This window comes from Microtus oregoni, unplaced genomic scaffold (genome assembly GCF_018167655.1).
Source record: "Microtus oregoni isolate MIOR12 unplaced genomic scaffold, Mior012 000038F_ref0000394, whole genome shotgun sequence".
NCBI lineage: Eukaryota > Metazoa > Chordata > Mammalia > Rodentia > Cricetidae > Microtus > Microtus oregoni.
The window spans coordinates 2,432,241-2,455,961 of NW_024543097.1; the positions used below are offsets into that span (position 1 = coordinate 2,432,241).

Genomic DNA, 23,721 nt, shown 5'->3' on the forward strand with positions numbered 1-23,721 from the left:
CAGTAGAGCACTGATCTGAGCTCCCAAAGTTCAGTTGAAGAGTAGGAGGAGTGAAAATATGAGCAAAGAGATCAAGACCATGTTGGGGACACCCTCTGAAACAGCTTACCTGAGCTAATGGGAGCCCTACAACTCTGGTCTGACAGTGGGAGAACCAGCATAGGACCAAACTAGGCCCGCTGAGTGTGGGTGACAGTTGTATGGCTAGGGAAGACTGTGGGGCCAGTGGCAGTGAGACCAGGATTTATCCCTGTTTGTACTGGCTTTTTGGAATCTTTGGAGGGATACCTTGCTCAGCCTAGACATAGTGGGGAGGACCTTGGTCCTTGCCTCAAAGCAAGGTGATAGACTTTGTTAACTCTCCAACTCTCCAGGGGAAGCCTTACCCTCTCTGAGGAGAGGAAGGGGGAGTGGGAATGGGAGGAGGAGAGGGAGTGGGAACTGGGATTGATATGTAAAATGAGAAAAGATAGATTTTTAATAAATAAATAAAAAGAAATCTGAGGTACTGAATTGACAGGTTAGGAGAAAGAAAATGAGAAATAGATGATATTTGGTTGTATTTAAGCATCTCTTCGCATGAGTTGTAAGTGAATGGGGCATGTTTTCTGTGCCAGGAATGAAGGCACAGCTACAAATCATGGAGGAGGTCATTTGCTAGGTAAGTGGAGTCATGACTGGATACTGAGGAACAGCGCTGTCCCTGGAGATTTGGGAGGTTGCTCTGGTTGCTTAGTGCAAGTTCCCAGAACAAAGGATTTGGCTACCTGAAGCTACCTGAGGGAAGGAAGGAAGAAAAGCATCTCAGTCAGTGAGGCAATCTCCACTATTTACAGGGTTCCTAACAGGCCCACTTTGTGAATAAACCCAAGAACCTTCTACAACTCAGCTGTCCAGTGGCAGGAAGGGTTCTGTTTGGTTAACCCTGACTTAACCCGTACCCTTTGTTGCAATACTCGTCTGTTTTAAAGTCAAGTGCTATGCGTCCACTCCCCTCAGAGACCTCTAAATGCTGCCCAGTCATTCACACCACAAATTGGCTTATTTCTTAATATGTTGAACATGAGAAATACTTTTACTTTGTTTATAGGTATATTATTATAAATTACTGGGCTTTTGAACAGTAAGTAATAAATATTCCATTCTAATATGACAATTTGATTCTATAATAAATATAAATACAAAATGCATAGTTCATTTCTTGTTAGTCTGTAACCCACAGACAGCCTGTACAGTATATATTAGAGCTCAACTTTTCTTTGTAGTGCTATTTTTGAGAAATTTAAGAAATACTTCCGGAAGGAAGACTTTTCTCTAAGAAAAAAAATCAGTTTGGTATTCCCAATTCTGTCAAAGACACATACTAAACTTTATCTATTTAAATCCACTCTTACCAAATTTCTACTCATTCCTAGTTTATTGATTGTGGAGGTTGACCCTCCAGTGGTAATACTTTGGAGAGATGAATCATCGACCTAAATGACAGAGAGTAGATTATACCTGTTTATTCTCTCTTCAAATTTTAAAGAGCAATGGATATGATATTTAAAAATTCATCTTTTAAGATTTTTCTAAAAGCTTTTCTGAGAGTTACCATCTTGTTCCTCTGCCAGAAGTCTTTGAGGTATCTTTTTACAGATATGTAGAACAAAACATTCATGAGTTGAGAAAAAAAAAAGTCCTGAAAATCTGAACTCTGTATTAAACATACTTCTCTCAAAGTAGATCATTAGTCTTCTGAGGAGCTGGTTCTTCTTAAATGCACAGAAATTGATCCATAGCACACTGATGCTGTAAATGTCTAGAGAACTGTAAAGACAGAACAATAAAAATGGCTCCTAAGAAGTGCGCACTCCTGATCCACATTTTTCTAATTCTTAGTCCCATGTATGATGTAAACTGCAGTCTGCAAGTTCTCACAGCGGCATTGATTCATGCAGGGCTCTTTAAATGTGAAGATCTCTACCCTCTCATCGTCAAATCACCGTCACGAAAACATCTTTTAAATGGTTTCCACCTTGCCCATTCTTTGATCCTGTGGCTTATTTTGAAGAGTTCTCAGAAAATGAACTACAGCTTACAGAAAAAAAACAGGCATACAAATTCAAATGTGTCAGTGAGTGGCCGCCTGTGATTTCTTATTTTAGTTCTCTGATTCTTTTTTAAATGCCAGCTGTGGGCTTCTCAAAGTCTGAGTTTTCATGATCTGTTTCTTTATTGTCGTTCTACAGTATTGCTTAGCTCTACCTACTATAACTCCAAGGAAGTGGGGGAGGAAAGATTGTGGGGGTCAGAGGGGATGGAGGACACCAGGAGAACATGGCCCCCTGAATCAACTAAGAAGGCCACAAATGACTCACAGGGACTAAAGCCGCAAGCACAGGGCGTGCAAGTACAGGGTCTGTAGCGGATCCTCTGCATAGATGTTATAGTTGTTGGCTTGGTGTCTGTGTGGGACTGCTAATGGTGGGAGCGGTGCATCTCTGGCTCTTTTGCCTGCTCTTGGCACTCTTCCTCAACAATCTTCATTCTCTATTATTTTGAAACTAAGATTCTTGATGTTCCCTCCCCTCACCATGGAAATTAGGAATTTGGCAGTGCTTCCAAAGAGCTAGTCCCTACAGGAATATTTAAACAGTAAAACATGTAACTTAAAATTCAGGTTTCCCAGGTAGAGAACAACCCCTCATGGAATCATATGTAGACATTGCCCATTAAGGGCCTAGTCTGCATTGAGAATGTGTTAACATTTTGACAGTGGAGTCAAAGAAATTACACAAAGAATGTTATACATGAGAACTCATTAGTATGTATTTTGACTTTGTTTTATTGCCCTTTCTTATTCTCCTTTAAAAATGTTATAGTATTCTTACATATGCATTTGTTTACATATAAACATGCATACATTATAGGCTGGGTGATGAATTGGGAGAACATACATTTTAAAAATCCCATCATGGGATTGGGCCACCTGACTTAACATTATACATTCTAAGGCCATCAGTTTTCCTGATAATTTTGTGATTTCATTTTTTCTCCAGAGCTGAGTAATATTCCATTTTATATATGTACCACATTTTCAGCATCAACTCACCTGTTCATAAGCATCTAAGTTAGTACCACTTCTTTGCTATAATGAGTGCAGTAACAATAAAAATGGGGATTCAAATATCTCTGTGGCAGGGTATGAAATTCTCTTGGTGTATGCACAGGAGTGAAATAGATGGGGGATCTGATAGTTCTATTTTTAATTTTTTGAGGCAACTCCAAACCTATTTTCCCACTGGCTGTACTAATTTTCAGCCCGCACCCCCAGTGAAATGAAGGCTCTTCTTCCTCCACGTCTTCCCCAACATTTCTTGTTAGTCTGTGTATTGAGCAGCCATTTTATCTCCTTGGCATTAATTTCTGCAGTTCTTTGTGTCTGAGGTGTAGTTGGTAAAGATTTCCTCCCACCTGTGGCCTGTGTGCTATGCTGGTTGTTCCTTTGCTGTGCACACAATTTTTAGTTTCCTGGAGCCACACCAGTTGGTTCCCAGGCTGATTCCTATGCTAGGAAGGTTCTGTTTAGGAAGTTCTTGCTGACCCCGTTGTTCTCAAGAACATTTTCAATGTTTTTATCTAGAAGTAGGATTTCAGATTTAAATTGAGGTCTTTGATCCATTTTGAATCAACTCAATCTTTTATTTTGTCAGTTCTATTTGATAGGCAGAGCAACAGAAGGGCCAAGAGTACACAGTAGATCCAGCAGTGTGGTCCACATTAGCGCCCTGCCCCTCACTGGCTGTGTGGCTGCATAAAATGTCACCTTGTGAAATGATGATGATGATGATGATGATGATGATATGCCTGCTCCCTAGAGCAATTGTGAAAATTAAAGAACCATCTCATGTTAAAAATTCAGGATATTAAGTAGCCAATAACACTTTCCAATTACCCTATATTCTATATTTTCCTAAGTTATTTAGAGCAATTTTCTTGAATTCTTTCATATGCATTTGCTTACATATACACATGCATACATTATAGGCTGGGCGATGAGTTGAGAAAACATACATTTTTTATTCTATTATGAGACTGGGCCATCTATTCTTACATGTATTATTATGCCCATATATATGTGTATATTTTCTTTGAAACTAACAAGCTTTGCTCAGTCTTAGTTTTTCTTAGTTTTTTTTTTAATAATCAGTTTAGCTTCTCTTAACTATCTCTTCTTTTATTAAACTGGTGGGTTAACTGGTATGTATTACTTCCAATAAAATATCTTTTGGTCTTCAGAATTTATCTTTGACATTGACATGAAGACAGAGACGTTGGTTCTGGGTATTTTAATATGGTTGCTCTTCTATTACAAGGAATAGGAAAGATAAGTGACGGTTTGCCGCTGGGTGTGCACCGCTGGATGTGCACCGCTGGGTGTGCATCGCTGGGTGTGCACCACTGGGTGTGCACCGCTGGGTGTGCACCGCTGGGTGTGCACCAATGGCACTTTTTGGTTCAGGTTCTAGTGCCCAGTGTCTCACACTGTTGCCATGACTCAGCCTCTCCCAGATATTCACTCCAGACATACTGCATTGCTGGAAACTGCTGTCAGGTAGATAGGAAATCCTGGGGTGTGAAATAAATATGACCATTTAGAAAGCAATCCCCGTGGAAAGCTTCAACTCTCATGTTTTCTATTTTTTAAGTCTGTCTGAAGAACGAAGGTGAGACTGTGATCCATAAACACATCATGGAACTTTGCATATGGCTTCAAATTCCAGCTGACAGCTGGGTACCCCAGGTCAAATCTCTTTGAATTGGAAGATTTTGGGTCCTTAATAACTGTACACAATAAAAGTATCTCCTATTCACGTGAGACTCAGAGAGTGTCCAAGAAATGGGAGCCACGAACCATTAGTCTAGAAGCACCTGCCTCTTACACAAGCGCTCATCTCAACGACTTTCTGCTGTAACCCTTGTTTGAAGACAGAGCTCAGTCCTCTCTAGTGGTTCCCACACCCATTACTTTTCAAATACAATGTAACTTTCTATACCAGGTGTCTTTCCTTATACAGCATCTTATAAAATATTCTTAACATGCATCTCCTAGTACATTTTACATCACAGGAAAGAATAAAATTCTCTCAATAATTCTATTATTTCTCTTCTTCAACACAGAGGCAGACGCCAGGTATTTATTTTTTAGAAAGGTAGTCCTGTGTGTACAATAGCTTAATTTTGTCTCACCAACCTACCACGAATTTCATGTGATGTTTGGAAATTAGATCCTGGTAGAAAATTCTGTGATATTTCTGGTTTCTAATGCTATTAAAAATTTAATTTTTATTTTTATAAATGAAGGCAAATTGAGAATTAGTAGTTTTTACTGTCTTATTTTAGATTCTTTATCCAAATTTATGGAGTGAGTAATTCTTAGTCTCAATACAAAGAAGTTCAAATTATTCAATTTCTATAAATGTCTTGAAGAGTAGCTTAATTTCTTTATGACATTGCCTTCTTTTTTCTTTCAGCTGAATTTTATTCTGTTCCTGAATACAGTTAGAGTTCTCGCTACCAAGATTTGGGAGACCAATGCAGTTGGGCACGACATGAGGAAGCAGTACAGGTAATCCAGTGCCTCCATCAGAGGAAATGTTTTGTTTGCTGTTTAAAGAATCCACACGAGCTAGTCTGAAGTGTCTCTGGGGGATCTACTCTATGACTGTGTGTTCTTGTTTCATTCACTTCTGTGATTTGTTGGAGAAATTATCTATAATTTGTCTATAATCAAGGTGCAAATATTCCAAACCTTCTTACTGGATTCTCTATGTATTTTTGTCTGTTATTAGCAGGTTATTAATTTTCTATAAATTATATGAATTTATATAAAAATCATTGTGATTATCTTTGACAACTGTCTGCATTTAAAAAATGTCCTTATGAAAATAATCAAGCAGGTACATCTGTTGTATTGCATCTAGTCCTTTGGCGACTTGGTACCCACCAAATGCAAATTTTAAGAATGTTTCAAATACACTGATTGGAGGAGTCCCTTTTCTTTGTCTTTCATGACAAACTGAGTGTTCATAATCACTATCAGTCCATTTTATGTGAGTGCCCATTCCTTCCAGTGGCCATGTTTGTGATTCTGAGTAATAATGGCCTGTACCCAATTGAACTAACACATCTAGTAATCAGGTACATATATGGACTAGGTTTTACATCTTTTAAATAGGTAACAACTTCTACCCCAGTTTGCTATGAAGTACTCTCTCAGACACAGGAAGGAGCAAACCATGTTCAGCACTTTGATTTTATTTCACAAATGTTCTCCAAGTTCTTTACTGATTCCTTCTCCTCTAATGTGCAGTCAGCCTTTTCTGTCCAGCAGCAAAGATGGCGGGGATGGCTGGGACTGTCTTAGGATGCACGGTATGAACAAACCTGCAGCTTCCAATCCAGCTATGTTCTGTGAGTTGCAGTGGTAGTATTGTGATATACATTGTGCCCAAGAATCTATAGATAAATGCCTATGCTGTACTAATTAATATAGCGTGTCCCATGTTATAGTCCATCAGTAAAGATATAGGCCAAGAATTATGGCATAGTGGGGAGGGTATAAACAACCTTTCATTCTTCTTTATAAAGTGAAAAGTGTGATGTCATTTGTAAGTGGTATAGATTTTTAGTTCTTAATGCAGGATGCTTATTTATATTTTCAGCTCAGCACTCGATTTCAGAAACCCCAGATTATTGAAACAATTATCTGAAACAATTTGTGTTCTTGTCTCAGTATTAGTTAGTTCTAACTTGAGAGTGCACTACTTAAATGTTTATTCCTTTGTCAATGTTCTATCGCGGTGAAGAGACACTGTGACCATGGCAATTCTTATAAAGGAAAACATTTAATTGGGGCTGGTTTGCCGTTCAGAGATTTAGTCAAGTAGAAAGCATGGTGGTACGTGGATATACATGGTGCTGGAAGTCGCTGAGAGTTCTACATCTGGATTCACGGGCAGCAGGAAGAGACAGTGAGCCACTGGAATGGCTTGAGCTTCTGAAACCTCAAAGTCCACTCCCCATTGACATTCTTCCTATAACAAGGCCACACCTCCAATAATGCCGCTCCCTAGGAATCTATGAAGGGCATTTTTGTTCAAACCACCTCATTTCACTTCCTGGCTCCTATTGGCTTGGTAGCCATATCACAATGCTAAAAGAATTCAGAACTTCAAAAGTCCCCATAGTCTATCAGTCTCAACCCTCTTTAAAAGTCCAAAGTCTCTTTGGAGACTTATACAAGCTCTTATCTCTATCTAATCCCTATAAAGTAAAAATGAAAAAGCAGATCACATACTTCCAACATATAATGGCACAAGGTATAAATTACCATTCCAAAATGGAGGAAAAGGAGCATAGTGAGAAAATACCAAGCAAGACCAAAAACCAATGGGGCAAACTCCAAACTCTATATCTCCATATCTGATGTCAAAACACCCTTCAGATCTCCAACTCCTTTTAGCTTTGTTGACTGCAACATACTTCTTTCTCTTGGGCTGGTTCTACTCTCTGTTATCAGCTCTTGTTGGCAGGTATCCCACAGCTCAGGTATCTCTAACATCTTGAGGTATCCAGGGCAATCCAGGCTTCACATTTACAGCTTCATGCAATGGCAGAACTCTTCCAGGAGTGGAGTTGGTGTTAGTTATATTGATGAGTTATATTGATTGAATTTTCCCTGGATCAAGGTTGTCCTCCTGACTAATTTATGCGACAGGATCAGAGAGGCTGAGTGTGGACTGCATGGATGCATATCCATGGAATAAGGAGACAATAAGAGGCAGAAAACAACGTGACACCTGTACCTTAAAGCAGCATTCTGTGCAGTGTCAGGCAAATCTTCCAAGAACCCCAGAACTCCACTGTGGGCATGTGTTTCCTAGTTCCAGAGCCCTTCAGTGGGCTGAGGCCCGGGAGAGGCAGCCTCTCTGGATTAAGTGGGGTCTTGGTGAGGGAGATCTCACTGTGGGCCTCCAGAAATGTAGCCAGAATCATTCTAGTGTAAGCACTCTGGTGCCAATGATAGTGAAAGAGAGATGTTATCTGTGGACCGAAGCCAGGATAGTTTCTGAAAGGCTTTGATCCAAGATCCAGATGGTATTCTCATTTTATATCTGAAGAAAGCAAGTGAAATGCTGTAGTAGATATGTGGCCGTCAGTTGCTAAGGGAAATGACCCGCTGTTTCAGCTACTCCTTCAGGTCATTCTGTTCCATAGCAAGTGAAGTTATGCTTGGCAAATAGACAACACACACAGGTGCTTCAAGTAAAGCACAAAATAAACCAATGTCCAGTAATTGGTCTTTTCTGCCTTATTCTAATTTACTTTAACAAGCAAGGCGAGTTGTCAGAACTTGATAAAGATGTGTAAAAGAGTTCAAGGAGAAAACACTTGAATGTTTTCTCTAATTGAATTTGTCATTCAATATGATGTTAAATATGCCATTAAATATGATGTTTGCCTAACATCAGAATAAGACCAATGCAGTATGACAGCAAAGCAGAGAGATTTAAAGGTGAATAATCACTTATGGTCTAATTTTTATGGGTATTTTCCTTCTTTGAACTTCTATCCTCAGCTGAAATGGATAATATGCTTCTCTTACAAGAAGTGAGGCAGCTGCAGGATGCTACAGTAGCACAGTGCAAAGTAGCATACAGCTTCATTCGCTACACTTCCCTCTTGGAAAGAGGGAGAGAGGAAGGAAAGAAGAGAGAGAGTCTGATATCTTGTAGAAGTTTTTCTTGAAGTGAGGAAAGCATATGCAGAAATGCATCTATAAAACTCTATTTGCGGGCTGGGCGGTGGTGGCGCACGCCTTTAATCCCAGCCCTCGGGAGGCAGAGGCAGGCGGATCTCTGTGAGTTCAAGACCAGCCTGGTCTACAGAGCTAGTTCCAGGACAGGCTCCAAAGTCACAGAGAAACCCTGTCTTGAAAAACAAAACAAAAAACAACAAAAAATTCTATTTGCATGTTTTTCTTGAATTGTGAAGTTGTTAAGTGAAAAATTTATATGGGCAGCTGTGTCTATTTGATTTAAATACTGGCTTTTTTCCTGTACACTGTAAAGTTTGTATATAAGTTGAGTGGCCAATTAAAGAGGAGAAACCTGAAAAAACTAATTGCCAATAAATAAATAAATGAATTTAGAATAAAAAATTAAACTAAAATAAAAAAAAACCTACTTGCATAGACATGAAAATGTCACTTAAGGCCAGGAGGAACCAAAAAAGGCTTAGGATAGACAGGGTTGCTGAGCCTGTTTTCTTTTGTTTTAGTTAAATATGATTTGACAAAGATTACTAGGGTTTTTATGTATGAATTTACCTAGTGAATGATACAGGCTAGATACTGTATGAAATGAGCATCTATTTTCTAAATAGTGTAATCAGAGACTGTGCTTTGGTTTCCTGGCTGACCAGACTCAAATAATCACACAGAAACGATATTAATTACAATGCCTTTTGGCCTATGGTTCAAGGGTATTCCTAGATAATTCTTATAGCTTAAATTAACCTTTTCCTATTAGTCTATGCACTTCCATGAGGCTGTGGCTTACTGGAAAAGTTCCAGCTTCTTTCTCCTTTGGCAGCTTCATGGCATCTCCTTGACTCCACCTACTCTCTCTATCTCTGTTCAGATTTCATGCCTGGCTGATAAGCCATTGGCCAAACCAGCTTTATTCATCAACTAACAAAAGCAACACATATACAGAAAGACATCCCACTTCATCTCCCCTTTTCTGTCTAATTAAAAAGAAAGGCTTTAGCTTTAACATAGTAAAAGTATATGTACAAAGCATTTATTAAGCAAGAATTATAGTTATAATATTAATCCATTTACATTTGACTAATTAAGGAAAATAGTCTATCATCTAGCCTATCTTTGTGAGACTAAAGTTCTATATCTAATTTATCTTTTATCATAACTATGGAAAGCTATAATTATAACTATTTAGTCTTCAACTCCATCAAAGGCCCCAGAATGATATAATATTACCTAAGCAATCAGGAAGTGCATTGTAACTTCCAAAGTTCTAGAAATGACAGAGACATTTTGCTGCTTGGACAGTCATACAAAGTTCTTTGTAATGTTGGGGCATCCATCTTTAGCCTATAGGCCCATAACATCTGGCAGACTTTTTAGTGAAACACAAAATTTGAAGCTCTGTTCTGCCTTGCACTGGCAACGTTTATCAGTTTCTTTCTTCTGTGTCCTGCAGAATGTCTGCCAGTATCTTCTGTGAAACAGGAACCCTGAAGAATCATCCCATCTTTTGGGAAGTTCAGCAGTCACTTTTCTGTGTGTTCTGCATGTTCAATTCATGCAGCATACCATCAAGCAGTCCAGGCAAGAGAAATTTCTTGCCCAAATGGCTAGCTTTGTCACATTGGAGGCAAATTCCATAATGATTTTTTTTTCAGTGACCCTCAACCTCTCTGAAGCAGATATGTCTCCTTGTTGAGAAAAATCTAAGTTCTTAGAACATTTTAAATGCCAAATTTTGTAGGTCTTTGAAAGGTTTGAAGAATACTTATCCATCTGAAATATATCTCTGCACATCTAGAAAATCTAATATGACTACAGTTTGACTATTACAGGTGACTATCTATTAATTAATAATCTTTAATCACACATTACATTTTAAATGTTTATATATAAAAATAATACCTTAAACAAGGGTAGATATATACACATAACAAAATTGACCTTCAATTTGTAGCAAAAAACAAAGTCCATACTAATATTAAGTATTCATTTCTATATCATATCCCCCATTTTTCTTTAGAAAGACCTTGACTGTGAGCATTAATCATTTATCAATCTTCTTTAAATGAAAAGAAACATTTAAAAACAATATTTGGGAATTTGAGCACAGTTATCTAGACTACTTCCTGCTGATTGGAGGTACTTTTTTTTATGGGATATCCTGTGTGGTTGGTCCATCTCAGCCAGCAGTCTTTAAGCTGTCATAGATGTTGGACCACCTGGGTCATTGCTTCAGGAGGTCTTGTTTGATCAAACCACATTAGCCATTAAGGAATCCACAGCTTTCTAGCCTCTGTGAAAGCAAAAGCAAAACCTCTTTTCCAAAGTAACATGTCCTTAGACTTAAATTTTGAGATCAAGATAACTTTAAAATATATATGTTTGCTTAGCTTAGCACCCCACACAATGAAACGTCTCTTAGTAGTTAGCTCCTTCACAGTCAAAAAATTCAAGGAAAACACAATAAAACACTTAATCCAGACTCTTTGTGTATTTCTCATCTTGATTTTTTTCTCTGTTTCTTTTATTTTTATTTTTTAAGCTTTGGTTTTCTGAAACAGGGTTTTTCTGTCTGTCTTTGGCTGTCCTGGATCTCACTCTGTAGACCAGGCTGGCCTTGTACTCACATAAATCTGCCTGCCTCTGCCTTCCAAGCACAGGGATTAAAGGTGTGTGCTAACACACCTGACTACTCTATTTTTTTTAAAGGACTTTCTCTATCCTTTTTCTTTTCTCTCCTAAGCCTATGTACATTTTAAAACACATTATAAACCATTTAGAGGTTATTTTCTTATTCTTCTGAATCTATCTTTACTGTATGCATCTATCTTTCCTGAGTACATGAGTCTTAAACCTGCTAAGTGGCTAGGATTAAAGCTGTGTCTTTGGTGGCTGGCTCCACCCCATTCCTTGGCTTCTCGAGAGTCTAACTTCATGGCAGAAGTACTAGCCAGAGTCATGCTTTTTTTTGCCATAACTCTGCAGAGTTTCTAGGTCCATGCCTCTACCAAGAAATATGCCTCTGGCTGCTCATAAACACGATTTAAGCCTTTTTTTTCGCAGTGCTTCTTAAAAGAGTTGCGAGGTTCCTGCCCCTAATGTTGAGTCAGGAAGCCTCTCTTAAAGGACAGAGTCTACCAGAGAAAAAGACAGTTACCAAGAAGCTGCTGCAGTTACCAAAAAGCTGAGCTCGACTCTTCTTGTTTGTCAAGAATCCCTTTTTTAAAAAAACAAAACAAAACAAAACAAGAAAACGCTTTCTCAAGCTCTATGTGGAAATTGTTATTCGCAAATGTTTGGTTGCTGTTATGTAATGGAGACAGTGCTTTGGTTTCCTGGCTGACTAGACCTGAATAATCACACAAAACTTTATTAATTACAACACTGCTTGTCCCATGGTTCAGTTGTATTCCTAGCTACCTCTTACATCTTTAATTAACTCATTTCTATTAATCTATGTATCAGTACAAGGCTGTGGCTTACCAGTAAGTTCCAGTGTCTTTCTCCTTTGGCAGCTCTCCTTTGGCAGCTTTCTCCTTTGGCAGCTCTTTGACTCCACCTCCTCTCTCTCTCTATATCTCTGTTTGAATTTCCTGCCTGGCTTTACTCTGCTTAGCCATTAGCCGAACCAGCTTTATTCATCAACCAATAAAAGCAACACATATACAGAGAAGGGCAGCCCACATCAAAATAGGACACTATGTCTCCAAACCACCTGACTCCATTGCATTTCTCTTGTAGCTGGAACAATCACCGTTCTTCCAGCAAGCCAGAAGACTTATATCAGTTGTTACATGCCCAGATCATCTCATTACACAGCTGCATCTTTGTAGACAGCCAAGCTATAAAGCTGTATAATGTATATGATTGATCACATGGACACTAATAAACATCAGTGCTCCAGAGATGCTTGTGCTCAACCTGCAATGAATAGATAATGACCTATGTGTACACTTGTGCTAGTCATATGCTCTGAAGGAAAAATTCTAAAAGAGGATGTAATCACAGGTAATATATAAGCATGAACACAGTTCCAACATTTTATTTAATTCCATAATTAATGAAGGAGACAATAATGAAACATTTCACCTGGTTCAAAAGAGAACATATAGTTAGGAAATGCATGCTGGAATGAATTTATAAAGGGAGGCAAACTGCAAAGCTTGTTAATACCTACAGGGCTACAGTCAGAGACATCAATACTCTGCTAGATACCGTTTGTGTTTCAGTGGCCAGGAATGACTTGCATTACTGTGCTAGACAGATTTGTATGATACCACTGGGATCTCTAGCCTTTGGTATCCTATGTGTGTCACGTGCAATGCCTGCTCTGTCACCTGGACCTGGAATAAGGGCAGGATCTATGATGGCTTTCTTGTTCTCTCCCTTGATTAGGTTACATATATGACAAAGAGTGCTAGTCAGTCTTATGATATGTTACACAGACTCTACCCTGCCTGGGAGAGCCTGTGTTTTGGACGCAGATGTGAACCCAACCCTAGATGAAACCTTGAGTTCAGTTTTGAGAAGCTCTAGATCTGTATGTCTATCACTGCATATCAACAGAAAGGAGTAAGTCTCATTTAAGGCAGGGACTTTGTGGTACTTTGCTATACAGCACACCGGAGATGAATTCAATTACTGTTTTTCTGTTTTTTTTTTTTTTTTTTTTTTTTTTTTTTTACAGATGATCCCGTTTCCTTACAGAACTATAAAATAGCTTAGTCATAGACAAGAAGAGAGAACTCCAGGGACAGGACTAACAGGATAACAAATGGATTTCATTGCCTAATGCAATTTTTCTCTTGTCTGCATTAAACTGAATGGTGACAAAACTTTTGCATTGTGACCATTTCATAAACTATCTCTCTGATTTAATGTTTTTTGAACCTCGTTTTTGGTTCCTAGCTACAAAAGTAGAAGCAAGCAAAATTAGCTTGATTTTGAGAGCATTCTCCAGGGGAATTTACACTGCATCTTAAAAACAGAATGTGTTTTTTTTTTTCCCCAGAGAGATGTTAGACAAGAGTTTTAAGACTATACAACTGCAGTTAATGCAATTCCTGAATCTAACTAGCCTGTATAAAATGCCCTAGGTGTTTATAACATCCTTTTAAAACTTACAGCCACAGGAGCTTGGGCTCACTACTCAGCATTTAGAAGGAGGACACGTATAGGCAGGTTCTGAGCGCTGAGAGTGTTAATCAGGTCCCAGATACTGACTGCTTATCAGCAATGCTCTCCGGAATGGAATGGCCTAATGTGGAATTACAAGATTGAAGAAACTGTAGGCAAGGCAAGTGAGGACTCAGACTATCAGATGAAAAGTCCACAGTCTACAGGGGAAGCTGTGAGTGAGAGGCAGGTCGCTGATCAGCGCCCAGGGAACAGATGATTTGGACAGTACTGAAACAGTGAATGAGGGAGGAAGACAGCTCTAGATGTCCGAGCTAGTCACCTTCATGTGAACCCGTGGGAATTCCAGAAAGCCATCTCTCCTGGATAGTGTGTGGATGAGAATGATGACTGCCAAGAAAGCTTTGAACTATTAGAGACTTGTAAATCCGGCCCCCATTTCTGAGACCAGATAAACGAATCAGTATTCCATAGCTAGAAAACATCAAGCCGGGATTCTGAATCTAGTTCTCTTTGGTCTTAGACTAGTGAGATCTTGTCTCACCCACTCAGCTTGTTTACAGGAAGAGAAATAATAAATAAATAATGCAATGAGAGGAGACATTGGTAAGGATGGAAGGAGAAGTTGTTCAAGGTTCTTGGGTGTAAATGATTCACAAAGGGGAATTTGAGGAATGAGAAAGAAATAGGTTACATTTGGCAACTTCTTAGATCAAGAGTGCAAACAAAACAAAAGTTACCCGAAACTGGAAAATGGTGCCCTTGGCATCATGGTAATGGATGAATTGCTTGCTACAAACTTTGTGGTTTAATGTAGCATATTTTCCATTTCATTCTCTGTAGGTCAAGAGTCTCTGTGCCCCTCCTCTACTTGGCTATTACAGGGTTGCAACTGAAATGTCAATCAGGGTGGTGGCATTATGGGAAATCTGAACTGGGGAGAATATATCTGAGTGTGTGTGACCACTGTTGGTAGACCTGGGTGCTTCTCAGCTGATGCACTACTGTTTATTGTCACATGAGCCTCTCAGGAAAACAGTTCACCCTGTGGCAGCTTGTCTTGCTATGGAAGACCAGGGAGATAGCAGTTAGATCTTAGGCAGCTCAGTCCCAGAAGTGGTATTCTTTCATTGTTGCCTTAATCTATTAGAAGAAATCCCCCAACCTGATCATACTCAGGGAAAAGATGACAAGAACGTAAGTATCAAGAGATGGGATTGGGGGGACCATTTTAGTTTAACTCTGTACCGGACAGGGTTCTCTCAGGACAGAATCAATAGACCTGACAAGATATGCACGGGCATACAAATGATACAAACAGATTTTTGACTTGATGGGCAGTTATAGAGAAGTGGATACATGAGCCAGCACTTGGTGAACTGGTTCCTGTGAGTCTGGGGACTGAGAAGTCTGTGCCAAGCCTTCAGTAAGCAGAGTTCCAGGATGCTGTTTAGAGTTCAATGTTTTACAATCAAAGAAACAAATGGTGTAACCCTCAGCCTAAGAGGGACACTCAACAGCTCAACAGCTTACAGGCACAACTCCCAGATGCAAGGCTGCTGTGCCTGGAAGGCAGAAGGCAGGAGAGTTGTGTCCAGCTGCAGAAGAGGAGAAGCAAACAGACCTTTCTTCTGCCCTCTGGTTCTGTCAGAACTGTCTGTTCCCTTGGTGCAGTGACCTGCCCCTCACTCACAGTTTCCCCTGTAGCCTGTGGACTTTTTATCCACTGATCTGAGCCTTACCTTGCCTACAGTTCCTTCAGTTTTACAATTCCACATTTGTACATTTCATTCAAGGCAGCATTGCTGATAATCAGTGGGTCTGTTGGAACCGACTGGTGTTCCAAACTTCAGAACCTGCCTGTACTTGTCCTCTTTATGAATACTAAGCAGTGAGCCCAGGTGCTTGGTGGTGCCTGCCTACACTCCACTGTTGTGGGAGGTTGCTTGTTTGTTTCCCAGCCGCCCTGCATCTCAGACCTCAAATAATCACACAGAAACCGTATGAATTAAATCACTGCGTGGTCCATTAGTTCTAGCTTCTTATTGGCCAACACTTACATATTAATTTAACCCATCTCCATTAATCTGTGCATCACCATGAGGTTGTGGCCTACCAGCAAAGTTTTGGCTTTTCTGTCTCCCCCTGGCTCCATGGCTATTCCCTAACTCCTCCTTCTTTCTCCCAGCACTCGGTTTAGTTTTCCCTTCCTACCTCTATTCCCTGCGCAGACCCAAGACAGTTTCTTTATTAACAAATGGTACTCACAATATACAGAGGGGAATCCCACATCGCTCCACACTGAGGGCAGACCTTTCATACTGAGTCTAGCCACGCATGTAACCATCTCATTCACAGACACAATGAAACAATGCATTACTACCTGTCATCTGTGCATCCTAGGCAAACTGACACCTAAAACTAAATATCACACCATTACATCAGAAAACTCAGGATTGCTTCAAATATACAGGCCAGGGCAGGGATGGCTCACACTTTTAGTTTTAGCCTTCTAGAGGCAAAAAAGAGGCAGGGGCAGAGGCAGAGACATAGGCCAGATCCCTGTGAGTTCTAGGCCAGCCAAGGTTATGCAGTGAGACCCATTCTCAAAATAAAAGAAAGAAAAGAAAAAAAACCAGCCAACAAACCAAACAACCAGACAGAAAACAAGACGGAAAAATAAGGAGGGATGGAGACAGACAGAGAACTGAACAGAACGACAGGTAGTTAGAACAGAGTATTGACAGAACATTCAGACTGAGAGGAAGGACTGAGCACATATAACTCATAAGAATTGCAAAGTATCTCTAAGAGTAGCTGATTTTAAAAAATTAATTAATATTTAAAATTTCATATACATATGTACTTTCTTTATATCATTCTTCCCTTCCTCTTCTTCCTATGCTCCTTTCACTCTATCTCAAATTCATAAGCTTTCCTTAATTATTATTGTCATTAATTATCATTAGATTTCTTAGCTATTATTGCAATAAAAAATTTATAAATATAACCTGCTGAATCAGTTTACTGGCGCTCATGTGCATAAGTTCTTAGGGCTGACCCCTGGTATTGGGGATAACCAATTGGAGGGCTCATCCCCGGGGAAGACCGATTCTCTCTCAGCAGTCATTAATCTAGGCATGGGGTCCCATGGGATTTCACCCATCCACATTGGAATGTCAACCAGCATTGCAATTGCTCGGGTCTTATTTAGGCAGCCATATTGTTGAGATTTCATGTGTGTAGCCTTTTCTGTCATTCACAGATGGCACCGTCTCACAGCAGACTTCCTGGTCTTCCAGTCCTTACAAAATGTTTTGCCCCCTCTTCCCTGATGTTCCCTGAAGCTCAGGTGTAAGATGGAGGAAATGCTTCAGTCTCAAACACCAACGTTAAAGATGACACAGTACATCAACCAAAACCATTTAATGACTTCATAAAAACAGCAGCCTACCATCAAGAAGAATAGACGTGAAATTAGAGAGACCTAGGGGATACTGATCATGGGAAGTGAGAATCAACCGCCAGACTTACTATAAAGGGACAAGAGGCAGTTCTGGGGAGATGGCTCTGAGAGGGGACCCTTGCTCTTCAAGAATGGGGACCCGAGTTTGATTCCCCAGCACTTACATAAAAACGGGGCATGGCTGCACATACCTGTAACCACAGAATTAGGGGGTAGTCACAGGCAGATCCTGAGAAGTCATTGGACAGACAACTTTTCTTTAATGGTGAGCTTCAGGTCCAGTGAGAGACTCTGTCTCAAAAAAAAAAAAAGAGAGAGAAATAGAGGAAGACACCAAATGTCCTGCTTGCTTGTGCCAGTGCCTGAGCACCTGTATACTCATATGCATACATTTCATAGATAACACATACATGCACACCACAAACACATACACACATGCATACCACAACCATACACACACAACACAACCATACACATCACAAACAACACATACTCACCCCATAAGCATCTGCACAACAAAACGACACATGGCACACAGACATACATAGACCACACACACACACACACACAGACACACATGCATACCACAACCATACACACACACACACACACACAGACACACACACAGCAACGTGCAAACAGCAAAAGTAGAGAAAGGGCAAAGTGGCAGCTGAGGAATCTCTGACTCATTTTTGCAACAAGCTGCTTTCCCAAAGGCACCCGAGGTTGCTTCGTAGAAAACTTTGTGTTTTTTTTTTTTTTTTTCCAGGAAACTGGCTAAGTCAACGCTGGTTCTGGTGCTGGTGTTCGGGGTGCATTACATCGTGTTCATCTGCCAGCCGCACTCCTTCTCCGGCCTCTGGTGGGAGATCCGTATGCACTGTGAGCTCTTCTTCAACTCCTTCCAGGTGACCAGCAGCGTCTGTAATGTGGGATTAGTTTTTGTTAGTTCCCTCCACCTCTTTCTCTGCCCTTTGCTCTGGTTCTAGGTACCTGTCTTCTGAGGGCCCTGTAGAGGACACTATGTGTTTACCTCCTAGGAATCAGGTTAATTCTCTGACCCCAGAGCGAACTGGTGTGGAGCTGTTTGGCACAGGAACAAGCCTGGGTAGCAAGATAACAAGGCACATTGCTGGAGAACACACATCACTGCAGGGCACAGTCCTTTTTTTTTTTCTTTTTTCTTTGAGTGTGTGTGTGGAAAGTAATAGAATAAAAAGAAGACAAAAGCAGGGAAGCAGGGAAAGGAGTGACAGGGACAGGAAGGTAAAAAGTTTTCCCCATCCCTTCATCCCACTGTAAAGAGGAAGACTGCAACCACACCTCCTCCCTTCAACTTGAATCTACTGATGCATTTATACCAGAGGGAGCAACAGAGAGTTTGAGGCAGACATGAGTAACCATGGCCAGAGAGTATGGATGGAAGCTGCCCTCCTAGATGTGGTTATGACAGAATGAAAGGGAGTCATGTCGGTGTGTTTATCAAGTATGTTGGTGTGGTCATCATGTAGGCGAGTCATCACGAAGTCAAAGCTCTGCACCATGGACTTCAGGTGCAGCCTGAGAGTGCTCTGAGCTCCTGGTGTGGGAGCCAGTGGCTTACTAAGTCAATACTTTCTAGAGATTTTTACCTGATGGTTAAAGCGGTGTAGGTCTGCTACAAGGTGGGTGACTCTTGGGGGAACTGAAGATAGCCCAAGGTGACCTGGGCTCTTAATTAGTAGCGTGCCAACTCTCCACAGGCATGACGTTCTAATAAGGCGATAGCATCTGTAACCAGGTTCCCAGCAGCCTGAACAACTGGAAAGTTTACATTTGATGTATTACTTACTTGTCAAGAATTTCCAAAGATTTCTTGTTGCACTCGGCATTCAGGTGTCAAGTTCAAGTGTCATTTTCTGCCACACACAGCCTTGCATGGCCTGGAGCCTGCCAACACACACTGAATCTCCCACAGAACTCACAGGACCTGGCTGTTGCTTCGCCAGCGTGCCTGGGGTGGAGGTGGAGGTGGGCATGTGGGCATCACACTCTGCTCTCTTCTCCCTGAATGTCCCACTCCCCCATGCTCATCCAATTGACATCTTCTTGTCACTCTGACCAGCTTACATGTTGCCCCAGAGAGTTCTTGGCTGAGTTTCTCGTCCAGTGCACCCACCCACTTGTTCCCGGTAACGTTGCTTTTACCCACAAGACCCTCACAGCCTTGTTTTTCTCATGTGGCTGTTGGCTAATGTTTTTATATGCAGGTCTCGCACTTTCTCACCCCTGTTATGCTGAGTCACTCTTAGCGCAGTGGTTAAGCTCAATAGATACTTCAGAGTGAAAAAAATGTTCTCTCTGCTTTCACATATAATATTCAATGTCGGTAGCTGCTAGCATTTGAGAAATAGAAGCATATTTTACCAAGCAGGGGATGGGTTTATGCGATCCTCCAGCAGTAATGTAAATGAAACCACATCATAGAAAATGGTTTTTTGTGAACCTTGGAGTGTTTTGCTGAGGTGCTTGGTTTGGTTGAAACCAAGGAAAGGTCACCCAGACAAACACAATATTCGGAAATATTAGGAGGAAATAATTTCTGTAATTTTCTGAAGATATCATCAAAAGCCAACTTTTCAGTTGGTGCATTTTGATACAAGATATTTGATATGAGTCCAGTCTCTGCTATGTGCTTCATGAATTGCCGGAGGACTCATCTAGCCTTTTTCTCTCCAGGGTTTCTTCGTGTCTATCGTCTACTGTTACTGCAATGGAGAGGTAGGTCTGAAGATGAGCTCCAAATCAATTTTTGTTTTAATCCATTTTGTGTCTTTTTGACAGAACACAAGAAGCTTAGTAATTTACACAGGGGAGATAGTGGTCTGTTTCTCACAGATTTAAACGTGGGGCTATCTGTGTCAAGGAGGTCACATCATCCCATGATGGAAGGTAGAAGCAAGGGAACTCTTAGAGACTGACCTCAAAACCCTGAGATCTTTCCCAAAGAGGGAGATTCTTATTTTAGTTAATTCTAAATCAATTCTGGTTAATACTAAAACTTTTAGTCCACATAAAGTTCTATAAAAAGTCAACTGCTTTCCTTAGGATGAATCTAAATGAAAATAAATTCAATTAAAACAGATAAGGTTTTCAGGACAAGTTGAGGATGGCACTATCTCAACCCATTTGGAAGTCAGCAGAGAGAAGCAACTACACATCACATGATCATGTGGATGATGCAGATGACCCCCGGCGGATTCAGCATGCCCTGCTGTTGCCTGGGTTGCTGCCTCCTTTTTCTCTCAGATTTCCAGTTTGCTCCAAGTCCCAGAAGGACAATGATAGTTGCTGCTGCAGTGGCTCACCAGATTCTTCTGAGAACGTTGGTTCTGTGGGATATTGGTCTAAGCATAAGGCTCTCGAGTGGCAACTTACCAATGCGCCATCCCGATTTACTGCTGTGTTATTTTTACCTTAATTTTCAGCAGGGCTAAGTGTGTCAGCGTCACCCACCCCCCTAACCCCCAATGAAGAGATGAGTGTGTTGCGCAAGTGACGCTTTTGCTTCCCCTGGGGTCTTTGCTTTCCCTGGTGCTCTCAGGAAAGAGTCGGTAGAAAGGACACTTTGATAGAAGGTGTGGAGGGCAAGCCCCATCTCCTCAGAGTGCAGTTACAGTGTCTACTTGTCTATCTCTATCCTTTTCTTTCCCCCCTCCTGTTGGCTCTTGCGTTTTGACAATATGGCAGTTTCCTTACAAGCATGGTACCTTCCTTGGCTTTCCTCTACCTTGGGTGGTGTTGATTCAGTAGCTACAGAGAGTCGGGCAAAGAGCTGATCTCTTATTTAGGCAGAGCATGTTAAATGGAGATCTGGAGAGCTTAGAGGCATAAATGAAAAAGCACAGAACTAGACAGCGTTCAGGGGTCGGAGTGATCATAGGTTAAGGTCCCATCCTCCTCCCACTGTAACAAGGCAGCAGAAGCCACAGCCTCTTAAGGGACTACCGGGCCCTAGGGAGGAGTTCCGAGTGAGTGTCAGGACAGTGTGGGTACTTTGTGGGAAAGTGTTTGGAGGAAGAAGGCAGGACTTTTATCAGGTCCACTGGCTTGGATGAACAGCAGGATTTCCCTGAAGCTTTACAGTTTTCTCAAACACTTTCAGGAGCGCTGAGGTTATCCCTGGGGTGTGCGAGACTTTATGCCTTTTCCACGCAGGGTTTAGATGGACTTGTCACATGAAAAGTCCTGTGCTCCCCGCTGCACAGACTCTTCGAACCCGGAATTCTTTTTTCCTGGTGATAAGGCAATTGCTTGTATCAGTGGCGCTTCGGTCTTATTTAAATACAGAAAGTAACATTGATTGGAAAGGTCTCTTTGAGGGTATGGAAGGCACAGATCTGTGGAGTCCCTGAACACAGAGGGACCTCAACCAGTGTTTATTATTATTATCACTAAGATCCAAGTAAAGTTCGTCATAACTCGGGCGTGGGTGCGTGGGACTCCTTTATGGTTTCTGACACGTGCACGCGTGTTTCTTGCGCTGTAGGTGCAGGCTGAGATGAAGAAGATGTGGACTCGGTGGAACCTGTCCATCGACTGGAAAAGCACGCCACCTTGTGGTGGCCACAGGTACGGCTCAGTGCTCACCACTGTCACTCACAGCACCAGCAGCCAGTCACAGATGGGGGCAGGCACCCGACTAGTGCTCTTCCCTGGCAAACCCACCAAGAATGCCAGCAGACAGATCGACAGCCATGTGACTCTGCCTGGCTACGTCTGGAGTAATTCCGAGCAGGACTGTCAGCTGCACTCCACCCCCGAGGAGACTGAAGAAGGTCTTGGAAGGCAGGGAGACGATACTACAGTAGGGGGGTCTTCCAGGCCAGTGGCGTTCGTCCTAGACTCCGAAGGATGCAAAGGACAAACCGAGCGTTTCTGAGTCACCATTTGTGGCTCCAATGATTTGGCGGATCTGGTGTAGGAGATAACCCAAGCTGGAAGACTGGAATTCTGGAATAACGCTTTGCTTAAACATTTTCACTTTCCACCAGTTGGCTACTAAAAGTATTCATGCATAAAAGGGTATTATTGAGGTAGTTTATTAACTTATGTTGGCATTATTCCTCCTAAAATTAGTACTTTCTCTGTGGTTATTATTATTTTACTTCTTTTGCACAGAAAAGGTTTCAAATGCTTGGCTCTGTCTTTCTCTCAGAAATATCACCCTGAATATGATAAGATCATTAAGTTTGCATCACTCTGTCTTTCTCATTTTAGTGAACTTCCATGATTGCACTCATCTTGACTATGTAGTGGAGCAATCAAGGAATGTACATTGGAAGACAGATTCTAAGACATGCTGGAAAATCAATTGACTGGGCATTAGTAAAGTGATACATTCCTGACAGTTATGATTGATTCTAGGAGCAAAGAAACCCACTCTGTTTTTCCTTTGAATATCCCCTGTGTGACGAGCCAAAATCTTCTCTTGCTCTTCTTTTTCGTAAGCCATGACAAGTCAAAGGTTTTCTCAGTCAGCGACCTTGTGTTTGAAAGCTGAGTCTGTGTGGGCTCGCGCATCCTGATGCTAACCCACGCTGCATCTTTGTCTGTTCTGTTGTCTGCTATGTGACAGATGGTATGGGGGATAGATTAAACTTTTGTTTTAAAGATACACCTTTGGTCGTTACAGTTTCCTTTCATCATTACACAATCATTCTTGATAAGCCACCAACAGGTTCTTTCCCCAAGTCTTCAGCTCCCAGCACATAGCTCCCATGTTTTGCCAAAATCGCAATTTCAGTTATGAAAACATTTACTGAGTACATCCTACAGCACAGGTATTCTGCTAGGGTTTTTGCGAGCATTGGCTCACTGTAATTTTGGAGTAGGTTTTACCAATGCCAGTGGTTTTTTTTTTTACAATGACTCACAAGGTGCATCGGCTTCTCCCAAGCTATTGAATGAATGTGGTTTCAAATGTCCTCTACCAACTCTAAGTGCTATGCACTTACAAGCATTATCACACACACACACACACACACACACACACACACTATCACACACACACAAACACACACTCTCTCACACACACAGACACCATTAACCAATGAAATAATGAATTCCTTTTATGTAGAGAATGAAAAAACTTTTATAATTCAGTTGGTCAATTTAAAAATATAGGAACTTTTGGTCTACTTCAAAGAGATGTTATGATAGAAAAGAAAAAATACATATTAAAAAAGAACTTTGTGACATAAATATTCTATAGAAATGCTTGGTTTATGTCATTCTTATCATAACTTTAAGTTACATTTTTATC

At 40.9% G+C, this 23,721-nt stretch overlaps 1 protein-coding gene across 1 annotated transcript in view; it reads left to right on the forward strand.

The window, feature by feature from the left end:
- Pth2r (parathyroid hormone 2 receptor) overlaps window positions 1-23,040 on the forward strand; it is a 79,269-nt gene extending 56,229 nt beyond the window's left edge. The window contains exons 10-13 of the mRNA XM_041631909.1: window positions 5,517-5,611; window positions 18,187-18,325; window positions 20,136-20,177; window positions 21,946-23,040. Of these exons, the coding sequence (XP_041487843.1) occupies window positions 5,517-5,611; window positions 18,187-18,325; window positions 20,136-20,177; window positions 21,946-22,338 (669 nt within the window). The 3' untranslated portion in view covers window positions 22,339-23,040. The remainder of the gene's footprint in view (window positions 1-5,516; window positions 5,612-18,186; window positions 18,326-20,135; window positions 20,178-21,945) is intronic.
- The last annotated feature ends 681 nt before the right edge of the window (window positions 23,041-23,721 follow it).